The 22,114-nt window shown below is 40.9% G+C and overlaps 1 protein-coding gene across 9 annotated transcripts in view; it reads right to left on the bottom strand.

Annotated features, from left to right (window-relative positions):
- The window catches only part of LOC147151349 (uncharacterized), a 112,099-nt gene that overhangs the window by 14,151 nt on the left and 75,834 nt on the right, over positions 1 to 22,114 (bottom strand). For 6 of the 9 annotated variants that reach the window (XR_015083315.1, XR_015083323.1, XR_015083320.1 and 3 more), the window contains one exon: positions 8,002 to 8,095. Coding sequence is in view for 1 of the 9 variants with exons in the window: in XM_086017845.1 (XP_085873971.1) it covers positions 8,002 to 8,095 (94 nt within the window). In the remaining 8 variants the exon portion in view is untranslated. Of the gene's footprint in view, positions 1 to 1,898; positions 1,976 to 2,257; positions 2,360 to 8,001; positions 8,096 to 9,905; positions 10,123 to 22,114 lie in introns of those variants that run through there. The other 3 variants (XR_015083318.1, XR_015083325.1, XR_015083328.1) reach the window with 3 other exon arrangements.

Below are 22,114 nucleotides of genomic sequence, written 5' to 3' on the forward strand. Positions count from 1 at the left end.
CAATTTTTAAACTGGATTTAAAAGCAATTACAGTCTGACTTCACATCTATTGGCATTTTATTCAATTTCCGTGCAGTATAACAGCTAAGTGCTGCTTCACCATGTTTGTTTTGAACTCTGGGTACCACTAATTGAGCCGAGCCTGAAGACCTCAGGGTCCTACTAGGTTTATATTCCATTAGCATCTCTTTAATGTAATCATGACCATGTTATACATTTAAAGTGGTAATGGGTCAGTAGGCTAACTTGCATGTTTGTCCATTAATTCGCTTAAATTATGACTGAAAATGTCCCTAAACCAAAGCCAGTCTTTGTTAGGAGCGAGGAATAAAACTTGTCAAGCCGTTGGATAACTGAACTAAAAAAACACAAGGCTTGCAAAACCTTAAACATGTAGCTTTAGCCTTTAAATTTTTTGACTCTCTTCATCTTTTGTACAATGGTCGTTGTGTCAGTATTGCCGTACTACTGGACATTTTGTATTGCTTAAGTCATTCACTGCCATTGGCGAATTTACTTGTCTTTTCACAGTCCAGCCATTCAATCCCAGGAATTTATTTATGCATGTTTTAATTTATTTCAAACGCTAGGGTAAAAGAGGGTCTGAAAACATCTGGCAGTGAATGAGTTAATAAATCCGTGTACTTGTGTGTTTATTTCGTACATGTATATTTTGTTATAGTGACTTATTTGCTAAGGTACTACAGTCGTTCGAACTACCGATGGCGAACTCCTTGTGTGTTTTCAAGCATATTTGTGCAATAAAGATGATTCTGATTTGTGGAGAATTTCAAGTCAAAATGCCCATGCAGTGCTTTTGAAGGATAAAATAAGATTTCAATCAATCTTTGTGAAAGGTAACAAATGTCCAAAGACTTGCCATGCTATGGTTGATTATTTATAAGTGGTGGTGTTGGTTGCTGGGGACAGATGAAGATTTGTCCATTTCAAGGAACATTTGGGAAGGGGGGCGAAGGGGCGGGGAGCATATTGGTTAGGAGTTGGTGGGGGGCCGGACTAAATGAAAGACAAATGCGAGTAGTGCCCACTCAGCTATTTTCCCAGTCAAGATCAAAGGCGTGCCGGACCGGCCGCTCCACGGGAAACTTGAGATGGGTCCTGCCTTTGTTTGCTGTTGCTAGGCGACCGGCGCCAGGCTGAAAGTGTATGCAGTGGGGTACCAACTTCAAAACCATTTACAATATAAATTTTCGAGACAGTCCTCGGCTCTCAATTTAGCCAGAAAATAGGAAGAAAGTGACGAACGTGGATCGGCCCGTCTTTTAGCCATGGAACCGACAATGGCGTCTTTCCGGAACGCTTTCCAAACGCGCGCAAACCAAATGCAAGCATCGTGAAACGAGATTAGCACGTTTCCCGTCCTCGTGCGGCAACAACGAGGAGGGGCAGAAAAAAAACTCAACTTAAACATAGCTTGATGTATTTATAAGCTGCGGTTCCGGCTTCCCGGTGAAGCTAATTAGGATGCTGTTATCTATTAATGGGCCTCGTGATAGTAACGGTGGCTAGACATGTGTCACAGAGAGCTCATTACATATCATTAGTTCAACACTCCAATAATGTCTACACCTGCTGAGCATAAGATAATGACTTGGCCCCCTGATATTTGCAGGACGATTGTCTTGCAAGCCAAGCACCACCAGGAGGGCGGAGAGCTGCGTGAAAACGGATAAAGCTCCACAATGTGAAACACGCCGCTTTCTATTTGCTGCAACTTACGACGAGGAAAGCGAGAGGCATTTTGGCCCGCTTTCGTCCACGCAACTCATTAAATGAACCGGCATTACAAGCTTGTTACAAACCGACGCTCGCTATCTTCTGCTCGTGGCGTCACACAGGACGGAGAGAAGATGCAGACATTATTGACGGTAGCTTACCTTCCAACAATAGTCCTGCTATTCCTGTCGGGCTTGTTCGTCGCTGCTTAAGTCTGCACAAACGCACCCGAAGAAGCCTGTAGTGCGGTATAACATATGCTTCATTTTGCCCAGGGATGAACGATTTTAATAATAATCTAATTGCGATTGCGATTTAATATGCGATTCTTTGTTGTTGTTTTTTTAAGATCCTCTTCCCATATATTAAACATCACTTTTGTTTGGTCAACCGTTAACATTGCAACGTCAAAAAGAGCAAGGTATTTTTAACACTTTAGATTGGTCCGTAATTTGTACAAATAACACACACACGGACCAACTAATAGTATAGATTTGCGGAAAAAACATGTGAAATTTACCTAAATGTGAGATAGGCTGGCCTGAGTTAATTTTCTCGAAACTCAAGTTTATTTTTTTTTATGCTCAGGACCATCGTCCTAAATCTGTTCTATAGATGAAGGCGTTGCTGACTTTACCATGATAGGGTAGTAAATAAATGGGCTGTGAATCAAAGAAGGTCTTTAAGATGGACCTGACCAATGATAGACAAGCTTAGGGTCATTAGGTTGCAAAAGGTTGGACTCTTGTTTTGCTTATAGCAGATCTTAGCTGTGTGACTCATTTTCAGCCCTGGAGTTTCATGGCTCAGACTGGCACAATTTAGTACACGTTTGAATTAACATATACAGTTTTACGCTTCAATATAAAGTAGCTTACCTTTCCCGCCAATTATATTTATATTGTATTTGATCAATATGAAAATTACAACTGAATGTGTCTACAATATCATGATCAGTGTTTATTTGAACACGTATGAGAACATAAATAGTTGAAATGGACAAAAAGGGAAACAAGGGAACAATAGGCAAGTGTACATAAAATGGATTAGACACGTTTCAATTTGACAGATTTATAAAATGCTGTTAAGCTAGCAACATTTAGACAGAAAACTTTGCACTTCCTGATAGCGCTCTTTTATTTACAAAACCTATTCATACCACTTTCGATGCAATACTTAGCAGACAGATGCTAACTTTACGATTGCTTATGAGGCTTTCCCAGCATGCTTTGTTGCTGTTATAAGTAATACTTTTTACTGTGATATGTCTCTTGAATGCATTATTCTTTCGACAGACAGTCTAATATAGTTACAGTGGCGTTGTTTTTAGTTGTGTATTAAATTATTGCTACTTTTGGTATTAAGTTATTCCGACTTGGGGACACCCTTGATAACAAAGGTAGTGCAGTCAGTGGTATACGGTAAATAATATGACGGACTGCCTATATGTGTTTGTAGTACATTCATACGAGAAGGTGATCATAGAGTTAAATACTGGATTTCGACCCGGATCTCGGGGCCAGAAGTACTTGGCTGTAATACCACCCAAGCAGTCCATATAGCATCCCGGCCCACCGGGAAATTGCCAGAATGTCCAAATTACCATTCCAGGCCTGGCTCGTGCGGAAAAAAAGTCTTATATGTAGTAGTCAGAATTAAACTTAATACAGTCATTCAAACCCAATATTAAGAATTATTCTACTATTTAATTATGATTTTACTTTTAGAGTGAGCTGCCTGCTGCTGCAATGTGTATTATATTCAGCCACATTACTAACCCAAATTAATTGCATGTTAAAATGCATTCTTTATAACTGCTGGCTGACAAATGGGCAATTTAAAAACCAAACAATGTTCATCTCCTAATACATTTTGAATGAAATCATTAATTTATGGTTGACATTTTGGATATTTAAATGTTGGTGGCATCCCAGCGCCCCCTCCAGAGTGTGCCTGATTTAAATAGCAGTCATTTTTAGAATGAAGCACATGGCATAGCGGCAGAATGTTGACATGCTGGCAGCCAACAGCCTGTGTACAATGTGTACATTTCTATACATTCCGCGGCGAATATGCCGCCGAGCTGTTGGAACGCTCCAAGTGCAATCGCCACAAAGTGACCTTTGTGTCTGCAATGCCGAAGATTAGAATGGTGCTGTGCCTGCCTTGTGTTTTCACTACTGGAGCCAACTGGCACAGCGCGTGCGTCCTCTCCACACAGCTCCCAGTCTGCCGTGATGACAATGGCCAGCCCATCTCGCATGGCATGTGAAAACCACAAAAAAGTGCTGGCGGGCCAGCAGAGTTTTCTGCGGGAAACAACACAACTGGTCTGTTGCCCCTCTAAGGAAAATGGTTTTGTAAGACGTGACTGACAGGGCGGCTTTTAGCTCCACACTGACTTTCTTGTCGAGTGCAAAGAAAAGAATGTTGGTGAGGATTACACATTTCTATCCTCTCAAGTACTGCTTTTGCTTCAAAGTTGTAACAACCAAAAATGGCCTACATTTAAGTTTGCCACCAGCCACTCTGCCGTGTCCTCGTTTAAACTGCTGGCTTCATTAATAGTCAGTGGGTGTGTGCCTGCATGTGTGTGTGCGTGGGAGTGTGTAACATCTGCGGAGAATGCATGTGGCACACACTGACGAGTCAAAATAAAAGTGATTCAACATCTTAGCTTTTTCGCTGCTGTTGTCTTGAGTGGAGGGAAATGACTTTGGACACGCCCCTTTGTGTGACATCATCGGGAGCATGCCGCTGCCCCTAGATATAATACTTGCCACTTCAATCGGTTGTCTTGCATTAAGTCATGGATGGAGAAGACTGAGTTACACACACACACACACACACACGCACACGCACACGCACACACATCCACACAAAAAACATCAATCATATAAACAAAGGAGTGGCATGTGCAACAGCCGCACAAATTGGCATGGCGTGTGTATTCGTGTTGTTTTGTGTTACCTTAACATTAATTGTTTTTTGCTGTTGCTGTATTCTGATTAATTTATAATTCAATATATATATACATTTAATTATCTATTTTTATTTTTTTTTAGAAAAAGGACCTTTCCAATGTGTTTTTCATTGGTATGTGTGTGTGCTGGAGGGGCGGGGACAAGCTAGGACAGATACTAACAGGGCTTTATAGAAATCAAGTCTAGCATGTCGATGTTTATCTGTTTTCTATCTCGTCAAATCAATGTTGATACTTATTGTGAGAAAGCATTAAAGTATTAAACATATTCTTGAAAAAAAATGTTTGGGTTGACATCTCTTTAACATGTTCATGTAGCTGAATATCATTAATTATAATTGCTAACAAATAAAGGTAATTTGAGCAAATTTGTCAGTTCGGAAGTGTGTATGAAACTGGTAGCTCTTTACATTAATCAGAACTCAAGACGGAAATCTCAGTTGCAAAAAGCTAAACATGATTATATTTGGAAAGTCAGAAATGTTGCTACATCACATTATGATGCTGCCAGTGTACCTAATGTTGTGGCCAGTGATAACATCGCAGACTTGCCACCAACTGGCCGATTCCCTCCCCCCTGAAGAATTCTGTTTAAAAATGATCAAAAAAAGTGAAATCTATTGTTCTTAGATTCTCTTTCCCCATAGTGTGATATCACATTTAATAAATCATCAAGTATAGAGCTTATGAATAATGCAGCGGCATGGCTAAGTGTACGTACTTTATCCTGTGTAATATGCAATAACATTACACCACGCGAGCTTTGAGGGGGGTCACAAAGAGGAGTGTGCAGCATTTCTGTAGAATAAACGTAACATAAATGCACTTAATAATGTATTATCCGTTAGGGGTTATTAACTTATCTTTTTTTCTATGATTTTACAGTTCAAGAGTTGGATATTTCTGGACACTGGTAGCCTAGAAAAGACAGCAACCTCTCACCTCTGCAGATGACTGCTGCCTGAACCCCACAATAGCCCCACTGAGACAATAAAATGGCCGAGTGCCTATTGAACGGAACAAGCAGGAAGAAGGCAGACGCTTTATTGGGAGCCCGGTGTGAAAATGAAGATTTAGGAACAGTAAACATTGGAATTCTCTCGGCCCGAGGTCAAGCGGCCCAGTTACCTCTCCGGGCCCTCTCGCCTCCCCAACGCTCCAGGGCGCCCGCAGGGGCAGACCTCAAACTGCACGGCACAGTTGTGGCCCTTCAGATTGAAACAAAAGAGCCGTCGTGGTGAATCACAGGCCTCGGACAATAATTACTAACTTGATTTATGCCAGGAATGCCTTTGGTTGGGGAATAAAAAAGAGAGGGGGAAAAATCCATTGTGGTATGCCCATTCAATTTGCACTATTGTTTAAGATTACATAAATAGAGAATAGATAAATAGTTCAGCTGTTCTAGTAGGCTTTTTGTTATCATTATTTTTGTATTCATTATTTGTGTGGATAGTAATTAATTTAGGTTACAATTTTCTTTCTTTGTCTGTTTTACATATATGTATTGGTATTCACGTTGTTCATTATCTTTTGTTTATAATTTTTGTAAATATTTTTATATGTATGAAGGTATGTGTTAATATTGGTCATTTTAATTCATTCTTTTTTTGTTTTGTATGTTAATCTTATGAGTTTGGGTTGGTAAAATGATCACATTTTTATTCATTGCATTTTTAAAAAAATATTTTTTTACACCTATTTGTATTGAGGTTGTTCATTATCATTTAATTATTTGTTATTTTTGTACTAATTTTTTACCTGTACTGTATGTAGGTATGTGTTGAGTTTCCCAATTATTTTTTATTGGTTAAATTAGGTTTGACTTCACACCTGCTTATGTATTTAGGTTTACATTTTTGTCTTTGTTTTTGTTGGATAAAAAGTGACGAGACATGAGAAATTTCTCAGAATATTTCATATCGCTCATGTCCTTATATGAAAATTAAATTAAATGGACAACTCGAATGGGGGTTTCTTGTCATGATAAAAAATCAAAATTACAATTGAATGTGCTTTTAAGATCATGATCAGAACAAATATGAGAGCATAAATAGTTAAAACGGACAAAAAGGCAAAAAGGGAGCAGGGTTGGTCTCCAATTCTTAGTGTCTTATTTTTTTAATTTCCTCATGTCCAGTTTGTTAGGTTTAGGTCTGTTGTTGACTTCACTGTTGCTTGTATTAGAATATGTAGAATAACTTTCATTTTGCCATCTAATGAAGAACAAGCATCATTGTTTTGATCAATTTGTAATATTGGAATAAGGATTTTTTTAACTCAATTTCAATTCTTAATTTTCTCCCACCCCGTATTGTTGTTACGTATTTATGTTGTTACGTCACATGCACAGATTAATATGGAGGTTTAAAATAACGGCAGTAGTTATGTGCTAACAAAAGAGTTAAAAGAGAGTGGGTGACGTCAATATACTAAACTGCGTGTTATTTATCCCTCCATCCCAATGTGACTTTTTTCAAATATCATGTGAGCGTATTCTTACACGTAAACTCTCGGATTTATCCAACAACCAACATAGGCGCCATCTTCGGCGTGATCAGTGCATTATACTACATGACAAGTTTAAAAGTCTTGATCTTTTCACAGTGTTGTTGGAGAGGATTTGCTCGGCCCTTTTCATGTTGACAGTATTAAAAAGCTGAAAGGAGTGTGGGTAAGGGGCGGGGGTACGAGGGCGGGAGGGGGGCTGACGTCACGGGCCGGGAGTCACCCACCGTGCGTTCGGCGTCTCCAAGTAAAGACTTATCCGCAAAGGAGTTGGGACGCACAATGCGTGCGGACAAGGCGTGAAAGTACGATCATCATCAGCTCTGAATGCAAAAAAGAAAACATATCTGCCACAAAAAAAGGGAGGCTCATTCCAATTCAGCTGCGTTGTTAGGACAACGAGAACCATCCCTCAGATGATTAGTTCCACTTCAAAAGAATTTACTTTCCGCAGTGGAAACGTCCCCCTTTTGTGTCCTTACACAGGGGTTTATCAGGCCCAAAGACGAATCGTATGTCTAGTCAGCCTGTTTATTATTCCTTCAGTTCACACTACAATTGTATTAAATAAATAGAGGAGCGCAGACAAAAGCCTATTAGCCCATAAACATGTCCCCGCGCACACAAAAAGAGGCGAAATCACAGTCTGTGCTAAACAATTTAGCTGGCAGTGAATGTGAAGACAAACTAAAACACACCTCTTAGGCTCAGAATGTCCTGACACTGACACCATGACGCAAGCATGTTGTTTGTAGTGCCGTGTTTTGTCTTACCGTCATTTGTCGTGTGTGCCAAGACGCGGCAGAGCGAAGGCCTTTTTTGATGCCTTTCACCCAAAAACGATGAATGAAGCGTCCTTGTTTGGCTCTGTAAGACAGGGAATGCATGTGTTCAGTTAGAAAAGCTGCTAGACTAGCAATATAAATATCAGCAAATACAGATTTTCATGTCAGGAAGCAATGCCGTGGATTATTAGCCCACAATCCAACGGGCAATTAATTCAGTGTGATTGTCATCGGGTGATTCAAAGCAGGTCAGGAGCAGTTGGAGAGGATACGCTGAACGTTTGGAAGAGGCTGCGTTTCAATGCAAAATGCAAAGCGCGGATGCTTGTTCACAAAACAACATGCGAGGAATAAAAACAACATGCAAGTCAGAGGGGGGGAAAAAAACATCCAAACAGTGGAATCAAACGCAACTGCTTAAAAGTGACACCCACTTTCCTTTTAGTACATGTTTATTTCACAATCTGAGGTACCAAAATATCTGGCAGTATAAATACAAACAGGTTTATAAACTATCCTAACACATGCGGTGTCACACTATTAACTCATTCATTGCTAAGGACATATCTATTTGTCTTTTCACAGTCCAGCCATTCAATCCCAGGAATTTATTCATATTTTTTTCTATTTTTTTCAAACGTTAAGGTAAAAGAGGGTCTGAAAATGTCTGGCAGGGAATGAGTTAAATATATGACACAATTAAGCATCTATAGCTATAGTAACACAATACGTAGCGCATATTCAACCACTTTTACTCTGTTGTTCTGTTTCAATAAGATTGTAATTTTCGAGACTGTCATTTCGAGAGTTGAGTTGCACTGCATGATACTGAAAGGTGTTGACGATTTAATCTGAAGCCAATTTAGTACACAGACGATTCATTTCACTTTGCATTACCAAATAAACCGGCACACACTGCAAGTAATAGAGGAGGTATCTCTCTTTCAGTTTATTATTTTATCCCCCCCTTTTCCAAGGTAGTGCACATATTAATGAACAGCAGTGTGTATAAAATACATGAAGTGACTAAGCAGGGCTGCTAGTTTACGTCTGTTGTCTCTTATATAAGGAACGTGACAAGAGATCGCCAAAATGACAAAGTGCTAAGTCTGGCTGGAATGGCCACTTCAACTGGAGTACAACGCAGCAAGAATTTTGAAAATCCAATGATGGGTTCCAGAGAAATAGAGATTCTTGTGTCAGATAAAATGGCCTTTTTTGAGAATGTTTTTGTGTGATATTTCCGACAGGAAATCTGGTTCAAAAATGCCTACAAGTTAGAGTGGGACAGTATAACTTGGTTATTTCGCAAAATATCTCCTCGAATATTTTGTTTCGTCTACTCTTCCGAGAACCCCTTCTCCAACTGGTTGACAAGAACTTACAAAAAAATACATAAAAAATAACATATATGGAACATAATTGGTGAGAAGAGTCGCGTGGATGGTACAATAGGTCATGCACTTGGGTAATTAATTGATTTTTTTTTCCCCTGAATTTATTTGTTGTAGAGAATTCTAGAGGAGTTTGAAGGCAAGGCAAAATTATTTCTATGGCACATGTCATGCACAAAGCAACTCAATGTGCTTCACACAACCAAAAGCACGACATCTTAAAGCATTTACAAACACAGCAGCTGAAGACGTTCAAAGACAAAGCTAGTGCTAAAGACAACAAATGTAGCTTAATAAAATTACTAAAAGAACCTACATTGACAACATTTTTAAAAAGGAAGCGCTCATTCAAAGATGCCGGCCGTTTGTAGCGTCGCTAACTTATAGTACATAGCATCAAAATACTTAATAAAACCATCTGTAATGGCTAAAACATATTGTCAAACTGTCAACTGCTTAAGAAATGCCAACCTTCCATTTGTTAAATTAGTCACTCACTTCAGCGTAATGTAGTACTTTCGCTTTTGGTACAATATCCGACCAAGTTGTCAAGTTGAGTCAACTAACAACCGATGACAGAGCTCCAGAGCTCCAATGTTAAACAGCGTGAGTCAACTACTTGTGGAACCAATAAATAAGCCAATTTTTGCTGCTGTTGCCAAATTTCTCTCCAGAGTTCAGCACAATGTTGTGGAGAATGAGTAAAGGAGCTGCTTTGCTAACCAACGTTGACGCCAAGAGAACATCAAAGAGAGGAATGATCGCTGTGATTGGCTAATGTGTGAAAAGGGGCGGACCTTGTGGGTATATTGCAAATCGACAGGATTCACAATTCTGTGAACGATGAAAAATATCGAAGAGGAATATCAGTGCTCTTTCTCCCCAATGAATTTAGTACACAAATCGTGATGAGTCCGACTCATTGCGTGAAGAAACTGTCGATAACTACAACATGCGGTGAACACGCAATTTGCTAATATACAGTAACTGGCACTGCCAGCCTAAACAGATTACCGTATTTTCCGGATTATAAATTGCATTTTTTTTTCATAGTTTGGCCGGGGAGGGCGACTTATACTCTGTAGCGATTTATGTGTGAAATTATGAACATCTTATATCGTGTCCCTTTCCTTTTCAAGGTCAGCAAACAACCACAGGAGGGCGTTCTAAGGCTGCATATGAACCTGCATTAAATATTGACTTTACAACGGGCAGAATAACCTGTATTGTGTATATCATTTCACATGTTATTGTAACCCACATAAAGAAACATAAAGGTAAATCCTAAAAGCTATTAAAATGCATGAATAATTTCCATCTATCCATCTTCTATACCGCTTAGCCTCACAAGGGTCGCGGGCGTGCCGGAGCCTATCCCAGCTGTCTTCAGGCAGTGGGCAGGGGACACCCTGAATTGGTAGCCAGCCAATCGCAGGACAAACAGAGACAATCAAACAACCGCACTCACAATCACACCTAGGGGCAATTTAGAGTGTCCAATCAACCTACCAAGCATGTTTTTGAAATGTGGGAGGAAACCGGAGTACCCGACGAAAACCCACGCAGGCACAGGGAGAACATGCAAATTCCACACAGGGAGGCCATAGCCGGGATCGAACCCACGACCTCTGAACTGTGAGGTGGACGTGCTAACCAGTCGACCACCATGCCGCCCGCATGAATAATTTAAAATCTAAAATTAAAATCTAATATTGTGTTAAATAAGTAATTGAAATAGTATGATAAAAAGACAATTTGAATGTCTATCAATCCATCTATACAAAATAGTGTACTGCTCCTTTAAAAGGCGCCGTGCCTGACAGTGGTATTGCATCATCAGCCAGCCACACAAGCACACGGACACACACGTACACACGGGGCGGAGGAGACGGACAAAGAGAAATTACGACCGAATACAAAAATACTTTTGCAGACTTGGAAACATTCTACATGGTCGGTGATAAATAAAAACGTATTTAATCGATCTACGATTGTTTTGGTGGGTTTAAAGTTATCTTACCGTAACTTTCTTGTAATGCTACATGTGTGGATGTTAGTTAAATGTTACCATCATAGCTCGGTGGAAATGATGTGTAATAAGCGCACAATTTTATTAATTTGAGTTATATGGACACATTTATTTGCGTTACGCGACAGAGACGACTTGGATTCCGAGAGGGGGTGGAGGGGAGACTTATACTCCAGTGCGACTTATATATGTTCTTTTGTCCTGTATTTTATGGCTGGTGTGACTTGTACTCCGGAGCAATGTATAGTCTGTAAAATACGGTACTTTACATTTTTATTATTAGTACAATAGTGGACCCTTGATCTAGCAGATCGGATTTAATGGATAAAAAAAAAAAAAAGGTCCAGTCCACTCCAAATGCCTATTTGGAGAGTAGCTGTCAAAGTCTGCTCGTTCCAGAATCATCCACTGTTGTTTCCTGCTGCTGTGGCGCAATCAACAGGTATTTCTGGTTTGTGTCACTGTTGTCACAGATATATATACAGCACAGTACGGAGTAGGTCCGGCTAGCAGACATGCCTATGTGGCTGCCATGTTGGTAACATTTCTCATGAAAGGCAATAGAAAGTTGGTCCGTCACATAGGCGGAATGCCCAGCTCTGGTTTTCATGTGATGAAAAAAAATCACTTCAATTTAACGAACAGTTGCCTTCAATAGGCAGCCCCTCCCCCCTATTAGTCCATTAAATCAAGCAACTCTCATGTACAGTACATTTGTCTGCATGCAGAGACAAACAAGTATCCCTTTTGTATTGCTATTTTTGTTGCCGTGAAATATACTGTAAGTTTTTTCTCTATTCAAAATTATTCTTGCGGTTATTCATGATCTCACTCGTCTGTACTTGCCAATCAAATCTCATGTGTTCCACACAATACAGGAGAAGCGAATGCAGGGAAAAGATCTCAGCATGACTAAATGTCACCAAGTGAACTTTGCATGATGCAAATCGGCCTCCTGTTGCCTCTTTTCCAGCGACAGGTGAGACAAAAACTTTCTTCTTTTGTTCTTTTTGTATGTGACACAACCGCACTGCGACGCTATTCCTCCAGCATTCAAACTCACATGAGGCTTGGAAAAGCACACAAAACAATTCAGCATACTCCAGTGCAAAACCTTCCTGCAGCTGCAGATATACAGTATGCTGGATGTTTCCATTTGGCCACATGGTCATTTTTTGTGAAATCAAATTTTGTGGAACACTCTTTTTTCCTTTCTTTTTTTTATACGTATACTTGCTAAATCAAAAAACTAAATGCCTCAATGCTTTGAACTCTTTCAATGACTTTATTCCACTGCAACCAGTTGCATCTTTCATCAGGCAAATTAAAAGCCAAATTTTCAAAGCTTCCAATGAGGTGATGCGTTTCGAGTGCAAAACTATTTAACCAGTTTCCAGAATTGCAAGACTTGCTTAACTTCTCAGTGAAGAACATGTGAATCTTAATGGCCAAATTTAGGCTAATGCAAGAAGTGAAAGATGTCCAATTTGGTGCTGATCCGCATTTGGAGTGTTTGGCCTTGGTGGAATTCTGCGCTCTAACAATGCAATTCAATTTGTTTACAAACATTTAGGTACTTTTCTATCATTTCTATTCCTTTTCTTTTCAACGTTTGTGTGCAACGCAATTTCACTGAATAATGATTTGAGTGCAGTTTTGTTTTCCCATGTTGAAGGAGTGTTAATGTTCGAACTTTGCATCCTGTGACAGTGGTTTATAAAATCAAATACGGTGGTGCCTCGAGATACAAGTTGAATTCATTTTGTATACAGTAATGACAGAATGTAAAGATTTTAACGGTTTTGGTCACATGTTTTGCTTCAATTCAATGGACATTGTGTTGATTCTTCTATTGTGCGCGCAATATCATACAGACATACTGGATGGATATACATGAGGTGGTCACTCCTCAGTAAACTGCAGTAATATAAGAGTCATTGTGCCCAGAGGATAAAGGCCATATGCGGGTGTGTATTGTTATATTATCTGCCTTCATGTGTTGCTCCACCTTTTGTGTTCAAATATCTGTTGCCATTCTGTAATTCTCTTTATTTTATGTTGAGCATTAAACATGGCATTCAAAATCTTGAAGTTTCTTTTATGAAGAATTGTTCACCATCTATTTTCTGTGATGTGATATGAATTGATTTCACTGCCACCATTCAACTCATTTCCTCAACTTTTGCTCATTTGTCCAAAACGTTGTCCAGAAGACCTCTGATGCCTTCAAAAATTACTTAAGTCACGTCACTCGTATCTTAAGACACCACTGTATACTTTTTAGGAATAAAATCTTGTTTTGGGTGAACACGTGCACCTACTATATTACCGTATTCTTAATGTTGGCCATTATGGTGATACTTGGAGAGCCATGTATTTTTTCAGGTGGTAAACCACTACCTTAAATAAAACGCGAGGGTAGGAGGAAAAAGCCTTCCAGCTGCTCCTGTTTTTCATTCCGGGGCCACTCAAGGCACACGTGTGCGAGCGCGGGTGCAATCGGAGCTGTTAAAACGGTGCTAAAGATCAATAGGATGTTGTTGTTAGCGGAGGAAACACGAGTTGAGGTGGCATCGCAGGTTGTCACGTGTGATGCCTGCGCTAAAGAGGCGCCTGTAAACAGTCAGCAGCTGCACGCCGGCTAATGAAACGGCTCAGTCCTGCATGAGGTAATAATCCCGGCCGTACTCAAATGAGATGCTATGTACGCTCCTACTCTGGGAATTCAGCAGCAGCAGCAAAGGGGAGGAGGAGGAGGAGGAGGAGAGTGTGCACCTCAAATGGGACTATTAATAGAGCCTCCACTCTCTTAACTTGGAATCTATATTATTTTGCGCTTCAAAAAATGAGATCAACTATATGGGTCAGTGGGATTTCTCCGAGAGTGGGGGGGGGACGGACTGCAAGAAACTGGGCTGGTTGCTGACAACAGATCTGAAGGAATTGAGCAAGTTATATGAAAATTATTTGGGCAAAGCTTTAATTACCAGAGCCGCTTTTTAACTGATTGAAAGGGAGCCCGTGTCCACACTGACGCTGGTGAGAGGATGGCAAGGCCTCATTATTTTGCCCCACTCCTTGATTGTCTAAATAGGCTTCATCGTATAAATAAAAGCACGAGTGACTGGAAATGTTCAAAGGGAAAATGTATTTGGGAACGTCGGAAATGATCAAAGCGAGTCGTCTCGTAACCTCGGCGGTCCGCGAGGGCCTGATACACGGGGACTTCAATCCTTACGCACCGTGTTTCATTTTTAACTCGCACACTCGCAGTCCGACAAGCAAACAGCTACTCCACCCTCAACATCTGTCTCTCGCTGGCTCTCGGGGGAGCACAGCAGAAAGGTATTAACCTCCTCGCTGCTCAGGCTGCCCACAAATGACTGCGGTTATTAGCAGCGGGGCAAAAAAGCAGCAGTGGTTGTCATAAGATAAGATCAAATGCAATATAATTACACGACATTAGATACACCTGCGCAATCTAATGAGATCTCACACCGGCGCTGCATTCCAAATTGAGCCATTAAAAAGATAATTCTCACTTGTGATGGGGTATTAATTTAACGATTTTATTTTATTATATACTTTGTTCTTGTGGTTGCAGTGGTGCAACATACTGCTTTTAGGAATTTAACATTACTGTCACCACATGCTACAATAATGCACGTATGGCGCATTATTAACTCTCTGACATTGTCAGTGCGGTCATATTGGATCTCATTTGATTCCCAAATGACGCATCGAGTGAGAGCGCGTGTTGCAGAGGATCAAAAAACTTTTTTTTTTGATGATTAAGATGGTCATGGCCTCTGGCGTGCTTTCCTCACATTGTGCGGGGCTTAAAACTAACTTTAAGCTCATATCCTATACACACCTCATAAAACATGTAATTTGCTGCATCTGCAGTCTTGCAAGTTATTGTACTTGGCATTATTCATGGCACTTGCAGTGCAGTAGATTAGGTACAGTGCATATAAATCAGTGACTAGACTACGATAAAAATTAAATGCATCCATATCTTTAGGAAATGAATAGCAGATGAGATTTAAGAGAAATGCACCCGATAAATACATAACTGATGTTTTTTTTCAAAACAGCAGAGATGGTGACTTGAGTCACATGATTCAGATTAGAGGTAAGTCACCAGTTTTTGGACTTGAATAGGCTTGGTAATGGGAATCAACCTGAACCACATGACCTGACAAGTCGTGGCCGTTTACATTTGAAAATGTGTTCCTTTTTGTATAGTGCTTACATACCCGTCAACCAACCAGTATGCTTTGATTCAGGGTACAGAGGCCACGTCATGAAACATGTATTATTAAGTGGTTATATTTAAATTCAAGAATTTTATGAATGGCAACGTGCAAGGTCAGCAACTCAAAAATAAGAGGGACACAACTACTCCAACATGTAACTTCACCAATAATCCTACAAAGACAGAAAGGATATGCTAAGATCCCAGTTACAAAATGTTACTATGATATAGCTACGAGGCAGCTGCTCAACCAATGAGTGACCCAGCAGTGATAGTATGGATTGTCAAATCAGGACACTTACAAGTACAGAGCATCTTTATCTGCTTTTGCCAAGAGAAATGTGCCACCACTAAAACCGTGTCTACGGAGTAGGTAGCGTGTCGAGGAAAAGTACATTTAAGGATTTTTTGTTTGTTTGTTTGTTTATCTGTTACAGACCCTAACATGTGAGTATGAAAAAAGATCTGGCATTTAAAAGTGTTATTCGTACTGTGCGTGGTGCACTCTGATAAATGAGTCCTCCAAGACATAAATCAAGCATGATCAAATGTGATCTAACAAAATTGAAGAAGAACCATGGCAACAACCGGGAAACACAAGACGCAACCTGGTAGAGGGCACGTGAGAGAGGCATGAAAACGGACTTAATGGCCTACTGAGCGAGCTATACAGTAGCTGAGTTCTCAAATTAAGCTAAAGGCTCTTGTTATTATCCTTTGTGTGCTTCTGCTTCCTTGTTCTATAGTCAAGTATCTTCTTGATTGGCTGCAGACCGTTTCAAGTCACAATTCACAGTGTCGTGACTCGGCACTCATTGGCTTTCGCCACACACATGAAGATTTGTGGTCGTAAAGGTTGAACACATATCTTAATTAACAGTGACCCGCATCCTATTAAAAAACCTGAGACCACTGGATAATCTTATGAAAGATCCTGATTAAACATAATAATCCGTCTTTTGTTGTCCTGGATCTGGAAGGGGCAGAATCACAACCTGCTATCAAAGCGCAGCATTGAACGGTGAGGGATGGAATTACGCGTTCAAGCCTGTGTACGCCCAGGCTGAAATGGAAAATATGGAAGGATAGGGAAGAGTAAATGGATTGTAAACCAAATTTTTGATGTGAAAGATCCGCTAAAAGGGATCCAGATCAGATGACAATCTGGTAAATACATGCAGATGATGAAAATTATAATCATGGTTTATTATTAGCTTTTGTACATGTAGCAATATTGAATGTGTAACTTGTCATTGCTGAATATTTCCTGTATGCTTTTCGTAGTAAATAAAGCGGGCAGGGTTTGGTGAACTCGAATTTGTACTCTTGAGAGTGCGAATAAACCTAAGAATGGCAGTGAGATTTATCTTTTTACAATTAAAAACGTCATAGATTTAAAGCTGAAGTCAACCCAAACATATTTTTTCCAGAATATGTTCTGTGCAGGCCCACTAGTTGAGACAAGGGATTCTGATAAATATTGCGTTTGTGGAATATGAGTTTAGCAGCAAAATCCAATCGCTTTTATCCATTTTAGGTAGCGGCCATTTTGTCCTTTCTGTCAACTGAAAATGACATCACACGCCGTCAGGGCCCAGGTAACGACCAATCATAGTTCAGCTTCAGAAAACAGGTCAGCCGTGATTGGTCGCTACCTGAGCCCAACAACGTTTTGACATCTTTGTTTTAAGCCCCCTTAAAGTCTGACTCAATTCAAGTCATGTGACCACCTCCGCCACTCACTGCTAGCATGCCTCACTGAGACCATTAGCATATGTCCAATACGCAGTCAAGCTGCCCCATTGATTGCCATCGCTTCCTCTTAGCCACTCCGAAATCCTTCAAAATCACCTGGGCTCCTCAACCAGTGCTAGTCGCTAATTACTCTCTCACACTCCCCTTGTGCTCCCTTTCGCCGTCGGCTAGCGCTCAAACTATTTGCGTCAATAGTTCTTTTACTTGAGACGAATCCTAAAGACACAGCAGTCTGCTTGGCTTAAACTATCAATGACAATAGGTTAGCGTGAATTTCTCCCCATTAAAGTCCCTTTGTGCTAGCGCCATGCTCTTTAGGGACAACACCACATTTGTCCTCTTCATTAATGTCACTTCCCTAAAGCAACACATCATCACAGTGTAAAGCTTGGTCAAACTGTAATTGAAAAGGCCCAAGGGGAATTCCTAAGGTTTTGTACCATGGGAAGAGTAGGGGCAGTGGGGAGGGGATATCCCCCTCACCCTAGCCACTCTACATCCATCAATGTTGAGTTGGACCCTTGGGGGTCTCTAGGAAATAACACATAGAGAATCATGTCAGGTACACCCAAATCTGGCGGGGCCGCGTGGCGTTGCGGCGAGTCTGATGCGAACACGCTGGGCGAATGGAGCGACTTCAAGAGGGGCCGCGATCAGAAACAGAATCCTTCCTTCAGATGTGGACTTCACAGGATTGATTACACAGCCGCCTCGCCATGCATACTGCAACAGATAAAATTAAACACTCGCGATTACGCATCGCTTTGAAACCTCCTGGATCACGATCAGTACCTTCCTTTTTTTTTTCTCTCCTTTTTTTTTTTTTCCAAGTTGAACTTCAAAAGGCAGAGATTTGATAAAGTGTGCAAAAAAAAAGTATCTTGCAACTAAACTGTCGCTTAATGAAATGTGATAGTTTTGAGAAAGCAAAGACAACAGGACCTCTTTGCGATGTACTTTTTTGGGTGAAATCTGAGGCCTCGTCGTATTCTTTAGGTGTGACGATCAAAGAGCCTGACACACTCGAAAAAAATGCTTCAAAAAAGGATTCGGTAAAATGTGAATAATTAAGTGGAAGCATTAAATTGTAACAGATAATTTGTAAAGATGCCTCAGAAGTGTTGAGAGGAGAGATTAAAAAAAAAAAAAAAAAAAAGCAAGCGTGCGTGCATGAACACTACGAGGTGCCCTTGCCGGTGAAAGGAGGACACTGAGGCTCCAGCAGTGGGTGCAAGGAATGGAGGAAGGGGTCTTATGTTAAGGTCATTCACTCTGTTGCATCTCACTACATTTTCCAACAATAGAAGCCTTCATATTATTCGTCAACAAACACTGGCAAGCAGCATCAAGGTCCTTCCGGGTGACTTGTTTATAATCGTGGAGTACATCCTGAGTCGCTGAGCTCATAGGAGACCATTAGAGTAGATTTCCCGGAAAGTGTGCCTCATCGCCTACTGTCAAGAAGAGAGTGAAGTCGCCAAGGCATGAATGATGATGAAGGAGGGGAAGAAAGGAAAAGGAAGAGGGCATCTTTTTTTTAAGAACCATCCACAGAGGCAAACTGCAATGCTTCAAAAAGACAAACATGCATTAGATATGAGGAGGGGCGGGGCCTTTGCCTGTGAGTCCAACACTCATTGGCTGTTTGGGTTTGTGAAGATATAGTAACACTAGTTGAGGGAGAAAAGTGTTCACAAGGCTTCGCGTACCCCTCCATACGGACGCGTGCTGGGATTTGGTCATTTTCACGCCGAAAATTGACGGCCCTGTAAAGTCGAACCCCGCTGGTTGGCTCTCTTTTCTCACAGTAGAAGAGAACCTAAATATGTCACAACAAACCATGTGAGGTATCTCTCTACTCTTATTGGTCTGGAGAATTGAAATGAGATCATTTTCTAGTGAGTTACACAGCAACATGGAACAAAATTGACGTGTTGAAAATGTAGCCAAGTGTTCTTGAAGGGAACGTCTTGAGCCAATTACGCTGAAAAGAAGACGTGTTGCTATCCGATGACTTACTAAACTGAAGACGTGTTTCATCTCATCTGTTTGCTACCTGCGGGTTTGTTTTTATGTCATTTGGACCGATTGGTCGAGCTCCATTGCGGTGCGCAATGTAATGTGATTACTTAGGTGTGGTACAAAATGTGAGCAAACCCAAACATGACGTGGGGAAAAAATACAGCAAGTATGTTCTGAGTGCTCTTAAATGTTTTCTTCACACCAATCCGATGTCAGCGGTTGGAAAGCGGGTATGCGGCGTCTGCTTGGTGCGCACCGTCGGCACGTCGGAGCCGTTGTCGGAGCATTGGGAGGTGTTTCTGGTCGGAGCCGTTGTCGGAGCATTGGGAGGTGTTTCTGGTGGTCGGGCTTTTGTGACAATTGATTATTCTGTTTGGCTGCTAGCTAGCGAATCAGTGCACACGAAAAAACGGTAAATGACGAAATGGTAAGAAATGGAAACACAATTGGACATACCAGGTAGGATTTATTTTCCTACTTGAGTTTTACAGAAACCATCCATAATTGACTGGTAATGGTAAATATAATAACTTCTTCCGTTAATGGTATGAACGCGAATTACTTCTTATGCATGTGCAGAAAGTCTGGAGTAGTTGCGTCGCCGTCGGCTTATTGAAGTGTGTACTTCCCATCATTTTCTGGCCCAACGTGCCGACGTTCAGGCCGATGTGACAGCCGGTGTTTAGGAGCACTTACACTGGTGTCCTGGAGATTACCGATGCAATCATAACAATGCCTGTTGTAGTACCAAGACTGACGCGAGAGGGGTAGCATGATGCCACAGGGCATCCCGACTGCAAGAAAACACAAAGAAGGAGGAATAGAAGAAGCTAGGCTAATTGTTATCTTATCTGGTAACGACATTGTGCTTATGAACACTCAACACAATTAGTTGCTCCACTATTTGTGTCCGATAACAGCGTGAGCTTCTCAATTGGCTATTGTTCCATTTCACGCCACTAAGATGGAGTCTGGGACTTGTCCCAACTCGATGTTGAACACTCTCAAGTAAATTTGTGATCGTAATAGTGAACATGATTAACATTTACTGAGCAGATCAGGGAGGAAAACTTACTTACACTTACTTACTTACTTACACACCCCAAACCAGAGGATAATCGCTCATAATAATGTTTTAGCAACACCCGACAATTGGTTTTGCTGACTTGGATCATAAGGGATAAAAGGCTCAAATTGGTCTCAATTTTCAGTATGTGTGTATACTACTTATGGGTTTAAGTATCTATCTGCCCGTCTATTGTACACCATGATCCACAATCTACAGTTTCATTAGCGCTAAAGAATGCACCCTAAGATCCCTGCAATACACCAAACAATTAAGCATAATGTTGCCTTAAAAAAAAGACAAAACAAATTGATCCAGATCCATGAGTATGGTCCATAAGGTTTTGGGGTACTTTCCCGACCAACACTACTCTCAAAGGTTTTGCAGAAATTGGACACGTCAAATCCTCCTTAATACCTGTCTGAAAGTGTGAAATCAGAGACGGCTTGTGTTGGATCTCATTAGCTCAGCGGTGGGACAGACATTTTGTACCTAGGCCTTCCGTGGCAATTTGCCCAATTTAATCCAGCTCTTAATACCACCATGATCACACTCCAATTGCAGAAACCAACAATACTTTAAAAGGAAAATGCAAAATAACAACAGGCATACAGTATGTGCTATGAACATCATCTGGAGCAGTTCTGAATCATCATTTAGCTGATAAAACAACACAAATATTAAGAAAAAAAAAATCGTACTCACCAGAGATACTGATTATTTAATGTATTCATGTGTGCAGAATACAAAAGGTATGTTTTGCCAGTCGAAGTTGTTAGTACTAAGTTTTGCTCGGCCCAACAAATCCGAGGGCAGAAAAATGCTGATTTATTCAAGGGCCAGCTTGTTGACCTTCTGAGGACGAATTTGAAATCTGATTGGAAACTGTCCCACTTCTAACATAATTTCGCTATAAATGTAGCTAGAGAGTGTCTTGCTGGCTCTGACCTTCCACATCACCGCATTAGATTGTGCAGTTGTACTGTCCCTAATGTAGTGGCCGCATATTGCCATTGTGTGAACTGTCAACAAACCCTTACAGTGGCGACGCTCACATTCTCACACACGCGCGTTCATTGAGAAAAAGGCTCAGACACGAAGCAGATTACCTACTATATAGCAGCTGACATGAGCTCCACATCGTCCTTTTAGTCCATCGTTTCATCCTTTTAGGGATTATTAATGGCTTTCTAATTATTTTACAGCTGAATCTTCATGATGTATTGTTGAGAGGGTCATGAAACCTCAGGCTACCATGTATAAGGACTTGTGAAAAAATATTTATCGGAAGCTTCACGCGATGAATGGAAACGGATGAAATCCAGGATAAAAAAAGGGGGGAAAATAATATGGTTGAGCACGGAGGGGCTAATGAAAGGCAAAGAAGGTTGGGGCAGCAGCACCAATGGCTTGACCTGTCGAGGTGGGTGGAGGGGGGTGGGGGGGGGTGATACATGCAACCGAAAAGACAGTCAGCATGGCCATTACCATCACTTAAAGTCAAAGCTGAGGACTGTACCTCCCCCAGCAGGCGCCAAGCGAGCCCTCAAAACCCTGGAGACGCCGCCCAGCGTACG

The sequence above is a fragment of the Filicampus tigris genome, chromosome 2 (assembly GCF_054856515.1).
Source record: "Filicampus tigris isolate MCC_2025a chromosome 2, RoL_Ftig_1.0, whole genome shotgun sequence".
Taxonomy (NCBI): domain Eukaryota; kingdom Metazoa; phylum Chordata; class Actinopteri; order Syngnathiformes; family Syngnathidae; genus Filicampus; species Filicampus tigris.